The sequence below is a fragment of the Crocodylus siamensis genome, chromosome 15 (assembly GCF_052110815.1).
Source record: "Crocodylus siamensis isolate JL-2025a chromosome 15, ASM5211081v1, whole genome shotgun sequence".
NCBI lineage: Eukaryota > Metazoa > Chordata > Crocodylia > Crocodylidae > Crocodylus > Crocodylus siamensis.
Window position 1 is genome coordinate 47,084,089 of NC_143409.1, and position 18,633 is coordinate 47,102,721.

General features: G+C 42.6%; 1 protein-coding gene across 1 annotated transcript; it reads right to left on the minus strand.

Moving 5' to 3' along the window:
• Positions 1 to 4,595: 4,595 nt before the first annotated feature.
• Positions 4,596 to 18,380, minus strand: LOC149852589 (L-amino-acid oxidase-like). The gene is made up of 7 exons (XM_090030052.1): positions 18,366 to 18,380; positions 16,545 to 16,768; positions 13,588 to 13,700; positions 11,729 to 11,930; positions 9,919 to 9,987; positions 7,514 to 7,647; positions 4,596 to 5,822 (listed from the first exon to the last, which is right to left on the minus strand). Exons 1-7 carry the CDS (start codon positions 18,376 to 18,378, stop codon positions 5,054 to 5,056), a joined length of 1,524 nt encoding a protein of 507 aa, XP_089886178.1. The 5' UTR covers positions 18,379 to 18,380; the 3' UTR covers positions 4,596 to 5,053.
• Positions 18,381 to 18,633: the final 253 nt, after the last annotated feature.

Consider the following 18,633-nt stretch of genomic DNA (forward strand, 5'->3'; position numbering starts at 1 on the left):
CATAATGTAAGTAACTAAATCCAGCTGCGCTTGGTCCGTCAGTGCAAATTGAAGTTGGAGGGAGGCAGAGACAATAGGGAACCTTTGTACAGCCTTTCCATTGCCTCGCTGCACAAGGCTTTAGGAGTAGCTATCATCCCTATATATTGAGGACAACTGTTCAAGTACATTACTGAAATGGAGCAGAGGAGAAGTGGAAATCCACCTTCTTTCCATACCAGTCCGTGAGCAATTCCAAGTGCTGAATGGGAGCAGTTTTCATCATCCTATACTGCAGTTTCCCAAGATACGCCCAGGTAAGCAGGAATCAGCTGAAATATAATAATTCAAAGCAGCCCTAAGTCATAAAAGGACAATCAAGCCCTAACATGAAATTCCCAAGAAAACTAAAAAGGGAGTTCCAGGCACAAAGCAATTGCTCCATCAAATGTTAATATATTGTGTAATTCATAACAATAAAATAAAACTGAATGGTATTTTGTTTCTGTGCCTCCATTTATTTGGCCTAGAATCTGGGCAAAACAGGCGAAGGGTTATTTCCTCTCACAGCTGCAAAGGCCCAGTTTCTGCTATATGTTCTGTAAACCTTTGCATGCATTCAAAGAGGGCATCAAGAGCCAGTAAATCAGAATGGGAGCATTTCACAGCTGCATGGCTCTGCTATAAGAGCTGGCACAAGATCTAGAGCTATGATGAATCAAGAAGTTACCATACTTTCTCTACCCCTAATTAACCCATCTACAAGTTAACTTAATTGAGAGCATCTTTTCTAATTTCAGGGCCTGCACATGTGCTGCTTTCACAGGGAAAGCCTGTGGTTCTTCCTCTCAGAGGCCAGGCCTACACTACAAATAGATCACAGCCCATAGATGATGTAGCTATGTCAGCAAGGCCCTTGGTTTGGGTGCAGCTGAGCTACCAGTAGATAGCTTCTGTCAGCTTAGCTTATGTTGTTTGGGAAGGTAGCAAAGTAAAACTGAAGATGCACCTTCTTCCAGCACACGCTGTAGCTCCATGGGGGCGGGGGAACAGTAGAGGAGCTCAGTCGGTCTAGGTATAACAGGAGAAGCACCACAGCACAGACAAACCCTCACTCTGGGTCTTGTCTGCTGAATCCCTATGTAGCAACATTAGCGGTCCACCAGGCTTAACTGTGACCAGCGTGACTAAATAGGCCCACGCATCCTTTCTAAAACAAAGTCCAATTTAATCTTTAACATTAGGGACAAAGCCCAACGAGAAATGGTTCTTAGACAGGCCCATGTGTCCTGTTTGTTGCACTTCAGTAAAGCTTTGGGTGGCCTCTATAAGACCCATTCAACATAGTTTGGCTCTGGTCCATCTGCGTCCCTTTGAGCAGTTTTCTGAGACTGCGTCCCCCGTACCCATTGTTAATAGACCCCAAATTATTGTTCTATTTGCCTGCATCAATCCCTGCACATCCCTCCTTCCTCACCCCACTACAACTTGGTGCCAACACAGGCTGTTGATCTGTCTATGGAAAAGAGTCAAATGTCAGAGCTGGACACCTGTAATGTCTTTTGAGCACTGGTAATAGAGCATTGATTCTCTAGTAGACATTGTAAAATAGCCCAAGGCTTAAGTAATCCCTGATGATCCCATAGCAAACAATTCAGTGGTAGCCAAATCAAGATCAAAGGTCCACCCATCCCTGCCAGCCCAACCAATCAGGATGGTGCAGGCACATCAGTTTCTGCAGTTACTGGAACCTGAGGGAGTGATGGAGCCTGCGCTACAGTCACCCACCTTTTTTCCCCGGCCCAAATGACAAGACACCCATTTACACCTGGCTCAACTGTGGGCTCAGGCTTAAACTTACACTTTTGGAGTCAAAGCAGGTCATCTTTACTCTCCTGGTCACTACAAAACAGGTGGGCAAAAATTCATGAATTACTCACAGTTCCCCTACCCTTCATTCCCAAAAGCCATTTTTTTTCTCCTCTTAATTTCTTTTCCTAGCAAGTATGGAGCTTGTAACTCTTAATAGAAGAAAGCCTCTCAGTCCCAGTTATACGCTGTTAATTGCACATCTCATAAACATTGACATTAATAATGCCCAGAGTTTTTTATTTGTGTTCATGGTGCATAACCATAATGTAACTAAATACAGGCTTCATAATGAATCATGGGGATTATGGCTGTATTTAATTAAACCCTTGCTGTTAGAGAGATCTGCGCTTAAGGAGAGACTCTGAGATGATATGATCTTATTACAAGTTCACGTCTGAAATACCCAGATTCAAAGTTAAAAATTCTCTTCTGAGTCATCAGAAAATATTCTGGCTCCAAAAATCAGAGACTCCTGTCTTGTTGAGTGCCTCTTCCTGCTTAATCATCCTCTTGGTCTCTCTGCTATCCTTACATGGTTACATCACCCAAATACTGAAAACATGATTTCTCAAACTTATTGATATGGTAGACAACTGAATAGACGGATTAGCTAGGGACTGGTGGCAGTTATGAGGCCATGGTTAATGGATCAGGAATTGCACTGACCTCCTCCCTTTTTTTCAATTAAAAATATGATGTGAAGGTTGCATGGTGGTCTATGAGAAGTCGTGATGGTTGATAGCAGGGAACCACCAACAAAGACCAATTCATCTTTTGTTTGTGCGAAATCTCTTGGAGACACAATCCCTCTGCTAGCAATTGTCTGAAAGAACTGCAACAGGTAGACTAGGAAAATATGTATTACCTGTTTTAATGTGGGAAACAAAGAGAAAGAGACAGCATCTTACAGCCAGTCAGTTTTCCAGGATATAACACAGACAGGTGAATGACCACAGTTCAGGAGCTACTGTTTCAAAACATTTTTGGCCATATAAATGGTCTTGCATATTTGCACATTGAGAGGGCACAAATTTACACAAACAATCCGAAGTACAGGCATGGGCAAGTGTCACTTTAAAAAAAAATCAAACTAGTGGATGTCACATCAAGCAAACTTGGTAACTCGTGGTGTCACTGACTGAGGTGCATTAACAATCTTGGTAGTAGAACAGCTCTCTGTATGATTGTACCATCAAACTCTGTGGCAGAATATAACCCCAGCATTGGAGAAAATAGGGGAGGGCGGGCATGTGAAAGAGAGCAGGTAGGCCTCCATGGAGGATGCCTTATTGTTTCTTAGTGGATCATGGATGGGTAGTGTGTTTACTAGGTGACACCTGTGCCCTTTGGATGGATACAGACATTGTGCTGAACAAAGCCGTGTGCCCCCCCCGCCCTGACACACACACACACACACACACACACACACTCACTCATGTGCAGGTCCTCAGGTGCAGCCAATCTACAGCATAAAAAGTTTGGAAATTCAGAAAATCTGTTGAAGGAATGAAGGAAGAAGAATGGGGCTAAGGAGAACATGGCTTGTTTAGAAATGTAGGAGTGAAATAGAACTGAATTACAACTGTTATCCGTCCCATTCAGCATTTGGTTTCTGCCAAAACCCTTCTGTGTCACACTGAACAAGTTATTTAATGCAAAATGGGGATAATAATCTTTTCCCCAACTCTTTGTCTGTTTAGGCCTGGACCACATGTAGATTATATACCACTATCACTATGTCAGTGATATTGGTATAGATTATTTCATAGACATTAGGGCTGGAAGGGACCTCAGAAGATCACTGAGTCCAGCTCCTGCCCTGCCCCAGGGGTAGGAAGTCAGCTGGGGTCATAGGATCCCAGCAAGATAAACATCCTAATGTCTCTTGAAGGTATTCATGGTAGGTACTTGAACCACCTCCGATGGCAGGCTGTTCCAGACCTTGGGGGCTCGGACAGTAAAGAAGTTTTTCCTTATGTCCAGCATGAAATGGTCCTGAAGGAGTTTGACTGTTCAACCTTGTCATCCCTTGGGGCGCTCTGGTGAACAAACTTTCCCCCAGATCCTGCTGGTCACCCATGATAAACTTACAGGTGGCCATCAGATCACCCCTGAGCCTGCGCTTTTCCAGGCTAAAGAGCCCTGTGGCTCTCAGCCTGTTGTTGTAATGTCTGTTTTCCTGACCTCTGATCATGCGCGTGGCTCTCCTCTGGATGCTCTCAAGCTTCTCCACATCCTTTTTGAATTGTGGAGCTCAAAACTGAACACAGTACTCCAGCTGCGGCCTCACCAAGGCCGAGTACAAGGAGAGAATGATGTCCTAGTGATTCTCTGTAAGAAGTGTGATCTCAGAGCAATCAACTACAGCTTTTCCTCTTCTCCAGAGGAGACAACCATTTTATGCAAACTGTCAAAGGTATGACCTGTAAGCTGGCAAAATTTCCTCTGTTGCAGCTGCAAAAGCCTGGACTGAGATAGGAAAACAGATATTCTGGTTTGCGTCAAGGGCAAAATGAGTTTGTTCTCAGTGGAAAAGGAGCAGAATGGTGGAGAGGTTTGTGGTTAAAGGGTGCCCATGCACAAACACCAGACCAGGTCCCAGGCAGGGGGCCAAGGCCAATTGAAATTAGAATATATCTCAGGAAAAAGTTGCTATCTATGCAAGACCTACCTGATATCCCTTGCGGAAATGCTGATTATATCTTTCTAAACAGAAATGATTAAAAAAAAAAAGTCATTGCGTTGTATTCATTTATTTTCTTTCTATCCGCAACCTACAGAGTAGAATGTACTTGCCATTAGGAAACATAGGTGACTAGTAATACCTTTCATCATTGAGTAGCACTTACTAGCATTTTTATTATAGTATTTCATAGAAGCTTCAAACAAAATGAGGTCCCCATTGCGGACATAAAATGAGATCTCCTGCTGTGAGGAGATTACAATGAAGATGTAAATTAAAGATACTCTCATAATCAGAACAATGGGAACGGGGATGAGAGAGAGAAGCGTGCAGGTGCAGTGAGACTGTGAGGACAGAGCAATGGGGTTGTAGCTCACTGTATGGGGGACCCAGACTGGAAAACGGGTGAGTGGGAGGGGAACTATGTCAAAGTTTTGGAAGCAAGGAAAGAATGAAATGACATTTTTCTTATTCATCGGGGGGAAAAATGCATTGAAAACTAAGAATTTCCAGTTAGCTTTAGTGGACACCCTTATAGATGTTCAATGAAGCTTTCAAAGCAGTTAACATAGAAGTGTCAATCCAGGCGTGTGGAAAGCCTGTGTGTTCCCCAGCAAAATGGATTCTGCCCTCATTCTCAAACAAAACCTTGTGGTAATCTACAAACTGGTATGGGGTGAAGGCAGCAAAGGCTCCCATGGAGTACTCGTCCAGGTTCCATTTCTTCACCACGTGCCTCTTGCACACTCTCTGGAGGTAAGCCTTAGAGATGTTGTGGACTGCTGACAGGTCATCCATGACCACGTCCAGGCACCTCTCATTACTGAGGGAAGTGAAAAATTCGGCATCATCATTCCATGTGTAGGAAGCGAGGATCACTCCCAACCCACTGGGGAATTTGTGATCAGGGTAGTAGATGAATCTGGCAGGTAGATCTGTGATTGACTGACCCCCCGGGATGCCATCCTTCTCCCAAAATTTTTCAGTGCAGATCAGAGCGATTTTGGTGGCAGGGGCGTAGTGAATGGAGCGCAGGGCATCCGTCTTGTTGTAGGAAAGTGTAGGCTGATATTGGATGAGTCGCGCTGCTTTCGCAGTGGCCGTAACAAGAACATAGTCGGCAGTCACTGAAGAGAGGTCTTTTTTGTTGGGTGTATGGTAATACACGGTAGCTCCATCACTGTTTGTCACTATTTTCACTACGGGAGAGTTAAGACGGACCACTCCAGGCAGAGATTTGTGGAAAGCTCTGGGCAAATTACTGAATCCCCCAGTGATCTCATCAAAACTGAAAGGAGAGATGAAAACATGATAGTGAAAAAAATCATATTCTCCTACACTAGTGCTAGGAGTGAATATAAAACATGAAATGCCTGGACAGAAAAACTCGTTTCCTTGCAAGATTAATATGTAGAATCATAGAAAATGTTGGAAAGTTAGGGTCGGACGGGACCTCAGGAGGCCACATCTAGTCCAACCCCCTGCTCAAAGCAGGAATGTTCCCAACTGTATCCTCCCAGCCAAGGCTTTATCTACCTGGGTCTTAAAAACCTCCAAGGATGGAGAGTCCACAAGCTCTCTGGGTAACCAGTGCTTTAGTATCTTCCTAGTGAGAGTTTTTCCTAATATCTAACCTAAACTTTCCTTGCTGCATCTTCAGACCATTGCTCCTTATTCTGCCATCTGCCACCACTGAGAATGGTCCAGTTTCATCCTCTTTGGAATCACCCTTCAGGTAGCTGAAGATCAAATTCCCCCTCAGGCTTTTCTTCTGTAGACTAAGGAAGTCCAATTCCCTCAGCCTCTCCTCAGAAATCACGTGCCCCAGACCCCTAACCATTTCCCTGCTCCCTGGACAACTTTCTTTTCTACTAAACTATTGGGTTAAAAAGTGAATCACTTCAGGCAGAGTGATTCTATTTTCCACAGAGGGAAGTAAAATCCCAAACTGTGTGCATATGTACCAAAACCTGCAGTTGCATTGTTACATGTGCACCAGTTAGACACATTCACTGAAACAGGATTTAGGCCAAAATATTTTTATCCTGTGGAATTCCAATAACTAGCTAAATAAATAAAAACTTGGGGGGGGGGAATCAAGTCGGTGGAGTTACACCAGAATAAAGCTAAAGTGAAAAGAGAGTGCATCACATGCACATCTGCAGAATAGGTACATACTGAAATGCCTATAGATGGAAATCAGTGTTGTCTCATGGGAAGGTCAATGAACCATGAGACTTGGCTTCCAATCATGGCTCAGCCATGACCTTAGTGAAGTCACTCCCTAGTTTTCTGCTTCTGTTTCCCTTCATCTCCCTTTGACCCTCATGCTCTTTTTAAGGTTGTGATCTCCAGACAGAACCTGTCTTATGTCTGGACAAAAGTCTTTTCCTTTCTTTTTTTTTAATGCATGTAGATGGAAGTCAGTTTGTGTCAGGGAGAGCTGGTTTCTGACAGTTTGCAGGCTTTTTAGTAATAGGCAAACATTTTTACTGACACATGTTTTTACTGATATATATTTTACATAATGTAAATGTATCTCTTCTGCCAGGCCTTGCCCTGCTGCTAGGTGCTGGTTAGTGGGATGGGGTTCAAATTTAGGAGTCTAACATCAACCATAGAAAAAAGTAAGAAGGTTTGGTTGTCAGTAAAAAGTTTACAGTGCAAAAAAAAAATTGGGTTGGCAAACCTACTTGACTGCAGTGATTGTTTTATATTGTGTTGTCCCCACACCCACACCAGGGGTCCCCTGACATGACCTTGACAAAAACACTTCCCTACTTTTTACTTCTGTTTCCTTTCTGTCTCTTCGACCCTCATTTGACCCTCTTGTTCTTTAAGATTGTGAGCTCCTCCAGGCAGCGACCTTTCCAAAGGTCTTTTTTCGTGATACAGTTATGGTGGAGAACACACATCTGTAATTTAGTGATAACTATTTCCTTCCATTATAACGAAGCAATTAAGGCCATTTTTTCTTACCCGACTTGTAGGAAGGCAACATACTCAGTGACCGAGCCTAGGAAGGAGATGTGGAAGGTAGCATCCTCATTCATCAAGTCACCAATCATCTGCACGGCTCCTCGACTTAATCCTCCTTCTTTAATCAAATACTCCTGGTCGGGGGAGAGGAAGCAAAGTCAGCTTTTTGGGTTCATGTGACATACTGAGGATGGACATAGAAGCTAGAGAGATGATACACCTGCCACAGAGGCAGAGCAGATGATGAAGGCATGTGGCCATCTTTGGGCATTCCTTTTGATAGGGGTCATTTCCATGGACATATGGAGATGACCTCGGAGAGAGAATTATTTTGAGACTAGGTATGTTTGTACACGTTACGTTTTTTGCCCTTTCTTGTGCTCAATGGTGTGACTGTTTGCAGGGGTGGGTTTTCTGGCACTTTAAAAGTCTTTCTGGTGCATTAAAGTAAAACTCCTCAGCCGTAGTTTATTTTGGCTCATCATGAATTAAAGTGTCACATCCATGGATTCATTACGAGCAAACAAAAAGACACTGCAAGACACGCAATGAGCTTCTTTGTCCACCAGATGGACAAATTTAAAATTATAAAATTTTAGATTTTATAAACCTAATTAATTTAATGAGGATTAAACCCTGTGATGCATACAGGCACAGCTCTGTTACCTACTCCTTTTCCTTTTTGGAATATTTCTCCTTTTTCTTTCCATTTGAGAAATTGGGCCCTTTAAGGCAAGTTAGGCTGCACTGCTGGTGCAAAAGGAACTCAATGGTTGTGTAAATTGTCCCCTTAGCTTAGAATAACAAATATCACTTGGTAAGGAATTGATTTCAGAGTCACACCCTGGGCCTGGTAATAAAGAGCACATACTGAGGGGGAAAAAGAGCAGAGTGGTAGGAGTGCATTGTATTCTGTTCTTCCTACAGACTTGATTAGACAGAGGACAGAAGATATATTTATACTGCAGCAGCAGTCTCAAGTTGTCTCCATCAGTAATTTTTAAGCCCACCGGAGACCAGGGTCCTGAAAGCACATACAGCAAGACACTTCTGAGTGGTCACACAAGTGTGTTTCTTCGTTTGGAGCGTGTGGATGAGAGTGGGTGGATGGGCCGTACTTGAGAAGGTACTGTCTGGGACATGCCTCTGCTGTGCAGTCGACTTTTTCGGTGTATAAATTCAAGACCCTTAGGGCAGTTTTAACTTAACCAAAAGATGCTGGGTTGAGCCCTTCATTCTTTTAAGAGATGAGGGAACAGATCCCACCTCTACCCTCCCTCTGTTCTACAAATGCAGGAACAGTGTTGTTGACACACAGGCCCAACAGGTTGAAGTCTTCAACCTCTATCCATAAGCAATGCCCTACACCCAGGGTATTGAAAGGGGGAGCCAGTCCTTCATAACAGGCCAGGTTTTAACTCTTTAATTCAAAGGAGTTATCAGTACACACAGTGAATATTTCCCCTGAAATGCCATCATGTATTTACATCACCATGTCTTCTAACCTGCTCAGAGATAGCTGTGGATCAGGCTGGGAACTAAAAGCAGGAACTAAAATAGCCAGCTCTGCTAGATCCAGGTGAGGAACCGACTTACTCTCCATGGTTCAGTCAAGGGGAACAAAGAGCCATATTTAATGCATGTGGGTCATGATCTTCTGGGTGGAGCTGAAGTTCAGAGCCAGCCCTGTCTAGTTTGGGCAAAATAGATTTTTTTGTCCTCTTCTGCACACTCACTGTAGTGACAGGCATTATCATTTAAAGATTCTCCCTAACTAAGGTGACTGATCAAAGTTGGGAACTGGAAGATGGTTAGTGCCAGATAAAGAACTGGCAAAGAGGCCTGCCTACAGCTCCATAAACAAAGATTATTGTTAGCTCTTCACATATGCCTGTGCTTATTAAACCTGATGGTTACTACACTTACTAACTGCACTGATCTATTGGAAGCCCTGGATTAGTCATCATCTCAAAATGATAATCGGGCTATTCTTTTTGCCCAGTTTGGCCATAGGCCCTGCTAAAATGGAGAACGAACCATGAGGAACTGGAGGGGGACAGGTTAGGGGAACAGTAGGCCTCTAGACCTTAATGCAAACTCCCCTGGTATTTAATGTAAAGGCTCCTTTGATTAACCTAGACTTTATGGACCTTGCTACAACAGTGTGCATGGTTTGCTTGCCTGAAGAATTTGAAAAAAATGAAGCATGTCTCTGAGAATAATGAAATGTGAAAAAGCCTGATCCAAGGGAGTCTTGTTTTTCTGGGATCAAATTTTGGCCCTAGTTCTGTCAGCACAGACCAAGATTATCTTCACTGAGACTCTGGCTTACGCAAAGCTTTTGCTCTACAAATAATCCCTCTTAGCCAATGTGAGAAAGTGTTAGCAGGGTCAGTTTCCATTACCTTGGTGGAAAAGGTGTCATATTTTTCCCAGATGTCACTGCAGTTCCACTTGCAGAGTTTCTCTACTGCCTGTGTAGGAACCACACACACATTCACTTACAGGAAGAGGCAAATGTAATTGTCTTAGAAACACAGCAAGTTAAGGTCTTGCACACACGATATTCCACTGAGCAAAGTGCTAAGGGACGTCAGTGAAAGTAGGAGCATTATACAATGGGGAGGCAGGTTTGGATTGATCCTGTGTATACAACTAAGCCGCAACAACAGCTGGTTCTGGAATTTACCGACTTGGTTGCTCAGATGTGGAAACTTGGATGTCCATTACAGCGGTCTCAAACTTCGTGATCCTGCGACCCCATGTGCTGGATGGCAGTGGCAGGGGACGGGGAGTGTGCAGATGGCAGCCGCCACCACTGTCCACCACTCCGCACCGCCCCTGTGTGTACCCCCTGGGAAGTTTGCGGCACTCGTTTAAGTTGCTTGTGACCCCCTGGGTGTCTGCGACCCCCAGTTTGAGACCCCCTGCACTAATAGACACCTACATCGCTCCTTAGCACTACTCTGGGACCCACCCTGTAGCCCAAATCAGCCAGCCAAGCAACCAACCAACCACTCAGCCATCTACAGTAAAAAACTCAGAGCTCACTCCCTAGCAGCAGCTCAGCCCACCTCCTAATTAGAGGCAAAGCGTAAGGGAGACACACGTAGCGGACAGACTGATTCCTAGCAGGTCTCTGTTTGAGGAAACCATGTTAAGACTCATTCTACTTGCCGCTTGTTTCTCCTTGTGTGTGTGATATATAAAGAGGGAGGGCTGCTCATGCAGGTCAGCCTCCATGATGGTCACCTTCAGGTAGGCTTACATGACAATGGGAGCTTCCACTTAGGCACTAAGGGAATTTTACTGATTAATAATTAAGCAACTTGGCACTTCCAGTGCATCCTAGGTTAGACGGCACCTGAGTCTTGAGGATTGGCAAGAGTTTTTGTGGGTGAGACCTTTTATTGGACCAACTGCATGGCTGGGATAGATTTAACCAGGCTTTCAGGCATTATAGTACTGCTCTGCAGGTCTCCGGGAGAGAAGCAGGCCTGGCTGAGCTAAATGGCAAATGGAAACAAGGCTTGAATAAAACTCCACAGGATATAAGGAAAATTATCAGGTAACCAACAACCAGTTTTTAAGGACTTACATTTTGGAGTTTAGGCCCTCACATGGCAGTTATGTAGTATTTCACATCTAAATCCTTTCCTAAATTGAGCTCTGAATGTGCACAGGTCCCATTAAATTCAGTGACATTATTTCAGCTCTATATCCATGCAAGCAAGGGCAGGATTCAAAGAAAAGTGTTTTTCTCATATGCCTCACCTCGGTGTAAAATATAAATAATCTAGCTGGAGTCGTCCGGTCTTATTCCTCGCTCATCAACCTAGTGTGAATCAGAAGTACCCATAGCACAGTTATGGAGCATATGGCGATGGAAAGGAAGTGACTGCTCTGTGAGAACATATGATCCCTCTGATGGACCCATGTCACTAATGCGAGACAGATTTACTGATGCGCTTCTGCTGCTTTAGAGCACTTCTTTTACGAAATTCAGCATTAGAAGCTCTCTTTGTAGGTATTGTACTGTGTGGTCCTAAGCGGACTCGATGATTTGTTCAGGTCCCTTCCGACCCTACCAATTATAAGCAACCATGGTTCCCATTGATTTGTATTGGATCTGAAGGGGAAGGTGGATATCACCTCCAGAAAACTGTCAGCACCAGCCACAATCAAACTTTCATTATACTATAATAGCAAGCAAACCTTGTACATTGCTGATGAATATAGTTGAGCAGCAGACTTCCCTTTCTCTGACTCATTCACGGTATAGTTCAAGATTCCAGGGTTTTTGATGACCTCTTTAGCTCTTGCTCTGATACCATTAATAAAATACCAGCCGTTTTCATGTTTCTGAGCAAATGGGTTTAAATGAAGCTTTAGTTTTTCAATAAAAGTTCGGACAATTCTGCCAGTGGGAGAAAAGAGAGAAGGTCGTTTTTAGAAGAAGGAAAAATACACGCTTATGGATGTAAAAAAGCCCCTCCTAAATGAGGGGATAAAGATGGAATACATATCTTACAGTAATATAAAGGCACACTGAGGAACATCCTAATATAATAAAAGGCTTTGTCTGTCTGTCCATAAAGCTTTTGCCCAAAAGGCTGAGAGTGGGGCCAGCTGAGTTAAAATGGGAGCAGTGTAAGCTGCCTAAACCTGAATTGGGAGTGGTGTGTGCAAATATTTGTCACTTGCCAGAAGAAGGTGTTAGCACTGGAGGCAAGTAAGTTGTATGTGTAAGGGGCAGGGGTGGGGAGGGCTGGTGGGTCCGGCGGGATGAAAGGTCTGCAGCAGAGACTGGCAGTTGTGCAGGGAGAGTCTGCCTGGTTTGGGCATTAAACAATAGTCTGGTCATTGTGGGGGTGATCTATATGTAATGCTTGTATGTACCCTAAGTCTCTCACAAGTTTGATTCCTGCTTGTGTCAGCGGGGTTTATTTGAGTGCAGTGAGCAGATTTTTTTCAGCAACTTATTTATTGATCGAAAATAATTTTTCTTCCCAAATGGTAATTTTTTTTTCCATTAGAACTTTTCATTTTTCAAAAAGAAAAACTGAAATCTGGGAAAAACATATTCCTGGGTTTTCTTTGCAGGCTGAATTTTGGGGTTATTTTTCTTTTTTATTTACACTTAAAGGAAGAAAGGGGGGGGAAAGAAGTGGGTGGGGAAACAGAAAAAAAAATTGCAAAGTTTTGTTTAATTCAGTTGACAAATGGGGTACTGACCCTCGCAGTGTTGGTGAGATCTTTAAGCCAATGAGCTATCCAGTAATATGGATGTGCATAGTGTGGATGGAGAAGAAGAAAAAACACTAGCTCTTCTAGCTGTGTGAGCAAGACGCTCTTGGGTTGTGAATCCCAAATGGACAGGACTACCCCCTGAAAAGGGAATCTTAACTACAGAAAACGGAAGGAAATCAAATAGATGCCAGTGCTGAAATAATACCTGGATATTGCCTGACCTGTGGTGGTTAGTGCACTGTGCTGGGTGGCCAAAGCAATGCAAATTTAAACATCCCCTGGGTGAAGGGAGTCTAGATTCTTGGTCTTTGGCTTCCTGGATGAGCACTGTAACTATTCTATCAGGGGTAAAACTTGGTAGTGCCTTGCCTTCTTCCTCTGCAGTCCAACACCTGGTAATCATGGGTTTCTGGCTGGCTACATTTTGTTCATCTGAATATAGGTATACAGCCAGAATGGGCATGCATATGTAGCCATGCATGTACTTGTCTACTATGTAGCTTTGTGCTCAGTCTTTGCATATGCACATATAGCACACTTCAGGGGTAACAGAATTGCTACCTGTGCATAACTAGCATTTTTTGGCATGTATTCACCTAAAAAGCTGCTATTTAATTACAGAACTGGAAACAGAATTCCATCTTGGGTGCCTAAAATAGTAGACACCCAAGGGTTGCAACCCAGTCTGGCATCTGAATCTCTTTTTGGATCTGGGCTTTAATTCCTACATTTCTTTATCACTTCCCCAATCATAACAGAATTTTTCAAACTGCTCCCACTTTTGCTAAGGCAAGTTTGTGGCCAAGGAGCAGAAACTGTGTTACCTGTGGGTCTTTGGCAAGCGCATTGGTCCAAGCTCCACATACCAATCTTCTCCCGCCTGGTAATGGGTCATAATCCGTCCTCCCACGCGATTGCTGGCTTCCAAGACTGAAACCTAGTGATGAACATGGATCATGATTTTCAGTCTTTTTTTTAGATTTCCTTTGAGTATAGGAAGGGAAATCAGTCATTCATGGCTCCACAGTTTTAATCTTGCTTGCTAGTGTACCTACTCCCAATGACCAGCTAGGCACTGACTTCTGTGTTTGGCCAGTTAGATAACTAAGTTGGTTTGCAGACTTTCCTCTTCCACTGAAATCATTGCACGCTGTGTACATTCAACTCCTGTGAAAAATCACTTAACACAGGCCAAAATTTGCATTTAAATGTTCAATGGTGGGGATCTAAAGTGTTTACGTAAATTAGGTGAAAAGTAAGTTTTCTTTTTCTTTTTTTGTTAATATCTTTTATTGGACCTCATGGAAATAGCAATCAAACCAGAGGATAAAGGCAGGGCCATAGTCATCCTCAACTATGATGACCACTTGGCACTCAGAGAGCTAGTTTTCTACAAGACACAAGAGACTTCCTCCACAAGATCCAGCTACTTCCCTCTGACGGCTGTTCTTGCAACCATGGACGTCACTAGCCCGCATGCTAATATCCTGCATCATAAAGGCATTACTGAAATACCTGTATACACTACCTGAAATACCTATAACAACATGGACTACACTCAGATTTACAACCACAGCATGTTGCACAAATCATTCACTTCATTCTCACCCACAGTAACTTTCAACAGCTAACGCTTCCTCCAGACAATGGGCAGGCACAGAGATAGCTCTTAGTATGCCAGTCTCTTCATGAGCCTTTTAGAAAACCACATATATATCTACAACACAGATATCATTTTCATCGTCTGGACTGAACTCCTTAACTCACTCATTCATTTCTAACACAGCTTTAACAATTACCATCCCCCTATCAAATTCTCTCTGGAATACTCTTACATTAGCATCAGCTTTCTAGATGCCACAAACCCATTCAGAGTCCTACAAGCTATTATATAAACCACCCCGGTCCCAACCCACCCCCCACAAACAAAAAACAATAGACCACTACCCTCACCTACATAAACCCAGCAATCATCCTAAGCACACCAATTACGGTATAATCCATACTCTCAGCTACCGCTGCATCTGCTCCAAGGGAATCATTTGTGACCTTCGCCTCAGTAACCTAAAACTGTTACCCAGCAAGGACACTCTAGTACAGTGGTTTTCAAACTTTTTTCATTTGCAGACCCCTAAACATATTTGCATGGAGATGCAGACGATTTTGGAGATTTCGAAGGGAGGTGTAGACTTCTTTGAATTGTAATTGTGGGTATTTGCATACTTTTGATTGATCATAGTCATCTTTGCAGACCCGTTAGACACAGACCACAGGTTGAAAACCACTGCTCTAGTAGAGAACCTGACCATATCTTCAAACTAGCCAACCAAATACCCCATACATACCAACTATAATGCAAAAAGAAACCCCCCACTGGCCACACATCTCAGGTTATCACATACCTTTCCATCCTGGATGCTATAAAGAGGATCATGAAAGAATTATAGCTTAATCCTTAAAGAGGACCAAATCTTGAGATAAATATTACCAACTTCCCCCATGCTTGGCCTTCAAACAACCTCCAAATGTCACCCAACTAAGCATCAGGAGCAAATTTCGCACTGATCTATAAACACTAAGAACTTGACCTTAACTAAACAGCGAATGCAAAACGTGCCAACACACCCTGCAGTGAAGCCATCAGAGTCCATGGGCCCGACACATGTCTGTCACAGAATGAGATATATCTTATGCAATGCACTAAATGCTCTCATGGAAATGCTGTGGGTACAGCTCGACTACGCCTATGCTCTAGAATGAACTCTGAAAGAAAAACGACAAAGGACAAAAAAAGCCTGATCGCCAGTGGGTGACAACTTTTCACAAAACAACTACTTACCTCTGACATCACAATTCCTGTACTCAAGGGAAATCAAAAAAAATACTTTCAGAAGGTAGGGCTGGAAACAAAAACTCATAACTTTACAGTACACTAAAAGCCATGAACTGAACACAGACAGTAGCTTTATGGCAATAACAATTTACTTGCACTCTGCTACTGTCCGGTACTCCTCAAGCAGTCTGACCCTGTTCTCTTTTGAATTACCTTATTTCTTTACCCGATTAGGTCATTTAGGTCAACTGCCCTTCACTTGTTTTGAAGCTACTTCTAATAACTTTTTTTTGCTCCATGGCTCTCTTTCCCTTCTTTGAAGTGACTCTTTTTATTTACATAATGGACTTAGACAAAAGTTAATGCTTTAATGTGGATTTACTGTTTTAGGTTTCTTCTGCTTCTTTCCTGGACTTGTGAGTGGACACTACACCAAATATCTGCTGTCTCCCCCCACTTATTCATCTGTCCCAAAATGCCAAAAGCATCCTTGTTTCTCTCATGTCTCCTGGTTAACGATACTTCAACTCTATTACACCTAAATTATAACACACGTTTCCAAATTCATAATGAGGATTATGATTAAGAGCATGGAGAACTGCCCTCCTCCTCCTCCTGCCCCCAAGGAAATAATTAAATTAAAATGATTTCAAAACAGTTTATTATCATTATTATTATTATTGTTTTATGTTTATTACTGCTACTACTCTCCTTCCCAACTGGCATGCCTTTTTCTTTTTCAAATGTTACTGGCTATAAAAGCTTTACCAAAAAGTTTTACTTCATAAATAATTTGCTGTTATCTTTCTTTATTATTTCCTTCTCCTACAGCTGTATTCACTTTTTTTCCTTCCCCAACATTGTTTCTTTTGTCAGAAAAAACCATGAGATATTTCAAGGGAGTGCTCATGCTCTGTTTTTTTCTCTGACTTCCCTTAATATCATTACCTGGCAACCAGCATCTTTAAGCAGTTTGGCAGCGGTGAGTCCACTTATTCCTGCCCCAACAATCACTACCTTCTTCGAATTACACTGGTGTCCTAGCCCTTTTTGGGCAATCTCGACCAGTTTGTCATAGTCAGGATCAATGAAGCATTCTTCCAGTTGCTTCACTTTGCTGAAGTCAAAACCAAGGCTTGGTACTGTCACAAGCAGCAAGAGCTGGAGAAAAACTTGAGAAAACAGATGGTATACAAAGTAAGGCAAACATATTCTCTGTGACTGTGGAAGTAAGTAGCATTGTGGTTGTGACAGACCTGAGCTGAATCAAACTTTCTAGACCTTTAACTGGTGGAGGTTGCAAGTGGGAGAGGAGCAGTAGAAAAAAACCTGATCATACTCTGTTCACTCTCCTTTTCAGCATCTATTCTCTGCCACTGTATAAGCAGCCTAAAGGACCATATGACAGGTTCAGCCATTTGATAGGAATATATCTGTTATAATGACAGGTGAAAGACTTTAAATAATTATAACTTCACAAAATAGCAGCTGAGAGTCAATCAACTAAAAGTATCAGCTCAGCGTTCAGCAGCAATCAAAAAGGCAACTAAAATGTTAGGTCCTTTTATACATCTGTGGTGTATCCACAGCTTGAATATCCACTTCAAAAAGAATATAGTACTAGAGAAGGTACAGAGCATGGCAACAAGGATGATCAGGGGCATGAAGGAGTTTCCATATGAGAAACTAAATAGGCTAGGACTTTTCAGCTCAGAAAAGAGATAACTGAGTAGGGACACAAGAGGTGCAAAGAAAGCAAATAAGAGTTTGCAATTTACTTTCTCTCACGGTGATAGAACTTATTATTATTAGAGATTATATTATTAGGTAGTAGCTTTAAAACAGCAAGAAGAACTTTGTTTTCACATAGAGTAAAACTTGAGAAACTCATGGCCACAAGATGTGGTGGAGGCTCATAGTTTAACCTGGTTCACGAGGGACAAATCTTTGGAGGGAAGGTCCATCAGGTGGTATTGAACACAGTAGTCAAGGGTGCAGGTTTTGAACAAGAACTTGCTACGCCTCTGAACGCTGGGAGCTGCAGTGGGAAAGGAGCAGGGGGAAAATTCTGGACATGTCTTATTTACTTTGTCCCTCACTTTGCCACTGCATGAGACAGGGTATGGTCTAAATGGACTTATGGTCTGACCTCAGTGTCATTTTTGATGTTCCTTTTTAACTCCTGTTTAACTCCTCTCTAACTGCTGGAGATGATGCCCAGTGTATACTTTAAGATGACCAACAATAGGTAGCAACCCAGCAGTGGTTACACAAAAAAACCAGTTCCAATAAACCCCACAAGATTTGTATAAGATTATAATGCTGATTTTGAAGACTGCTTAGATTTTGAATAAGGTCCTTAAAATCCAGAAAGGTTTTCCAGTTTATTATAAGGACCCCACTGCAACACCAAATTCCCAAATCATTGGCCTTATCTTAGTGAAAATACAATCTACTCTTAACGTTTTAATGGAGTCCAAGAACTGTCACGAATGTAGACAACTCAGAGCTGTTAGAAATATCTACTGCACTAAAACTATTCTTGCGATGCACTTGAAGCGAAAAGCAGTAAAAAAAATCAGTATAGTTTTTTTTGCCCCAAATTTATACAGCTACTTTTAAAGAGAAGTAAGGCATCCTTGTGGAAAATCAATGGGACGAGAGACAAAAAAGATGCGAAGCAAGACAGAGAACTGAACATTAGCTAACAAAAATGCTGTGCCCCAAAAGACAGCCTATCCCATCCCTCTGCAAGAAAATTCCACTCACAGAACTGATACATGTTCCAGCTGTCAGCGCGAATCACCCGGTGGTAGAGAGACACTTATATATCTTATGGAAGATGGGTTGTTATCTATTTAAGGATATCTGGGGATGACGCTGTCATATTGTCATCCGGCTCTGTTTGGCAAGCCCTTTCACACTGATGCTCGCTTTGTGTTGAGTCACTGTAGTCTAAAAATTAAAGCTTCCTCTTTCTGTTGCATTGCTTTCTGTAGCAATACTTTGCATATCATGTTCTTTTGATCATGAAGGA

Bases quoted from the DNA above. Each gene is read 5' to 3' on its own strand.
- LOC149852589 (XM_090030052.1), bottom strand. The intron at 11,931-13,587 runs GTAACACAGTTT...TCCCACTGGCAG, and splicing joins CGCTTGCCAAAGACCCACAG to AATTGTCCGAACTTTTATTG. The intron at 7,648-9,918 runs GTAATGGAAACT...TCCCCCGACCAG, and splicing joins ATGACACCTTTTCCACCAAG to GAGTATTTGATTAAAGAAGG.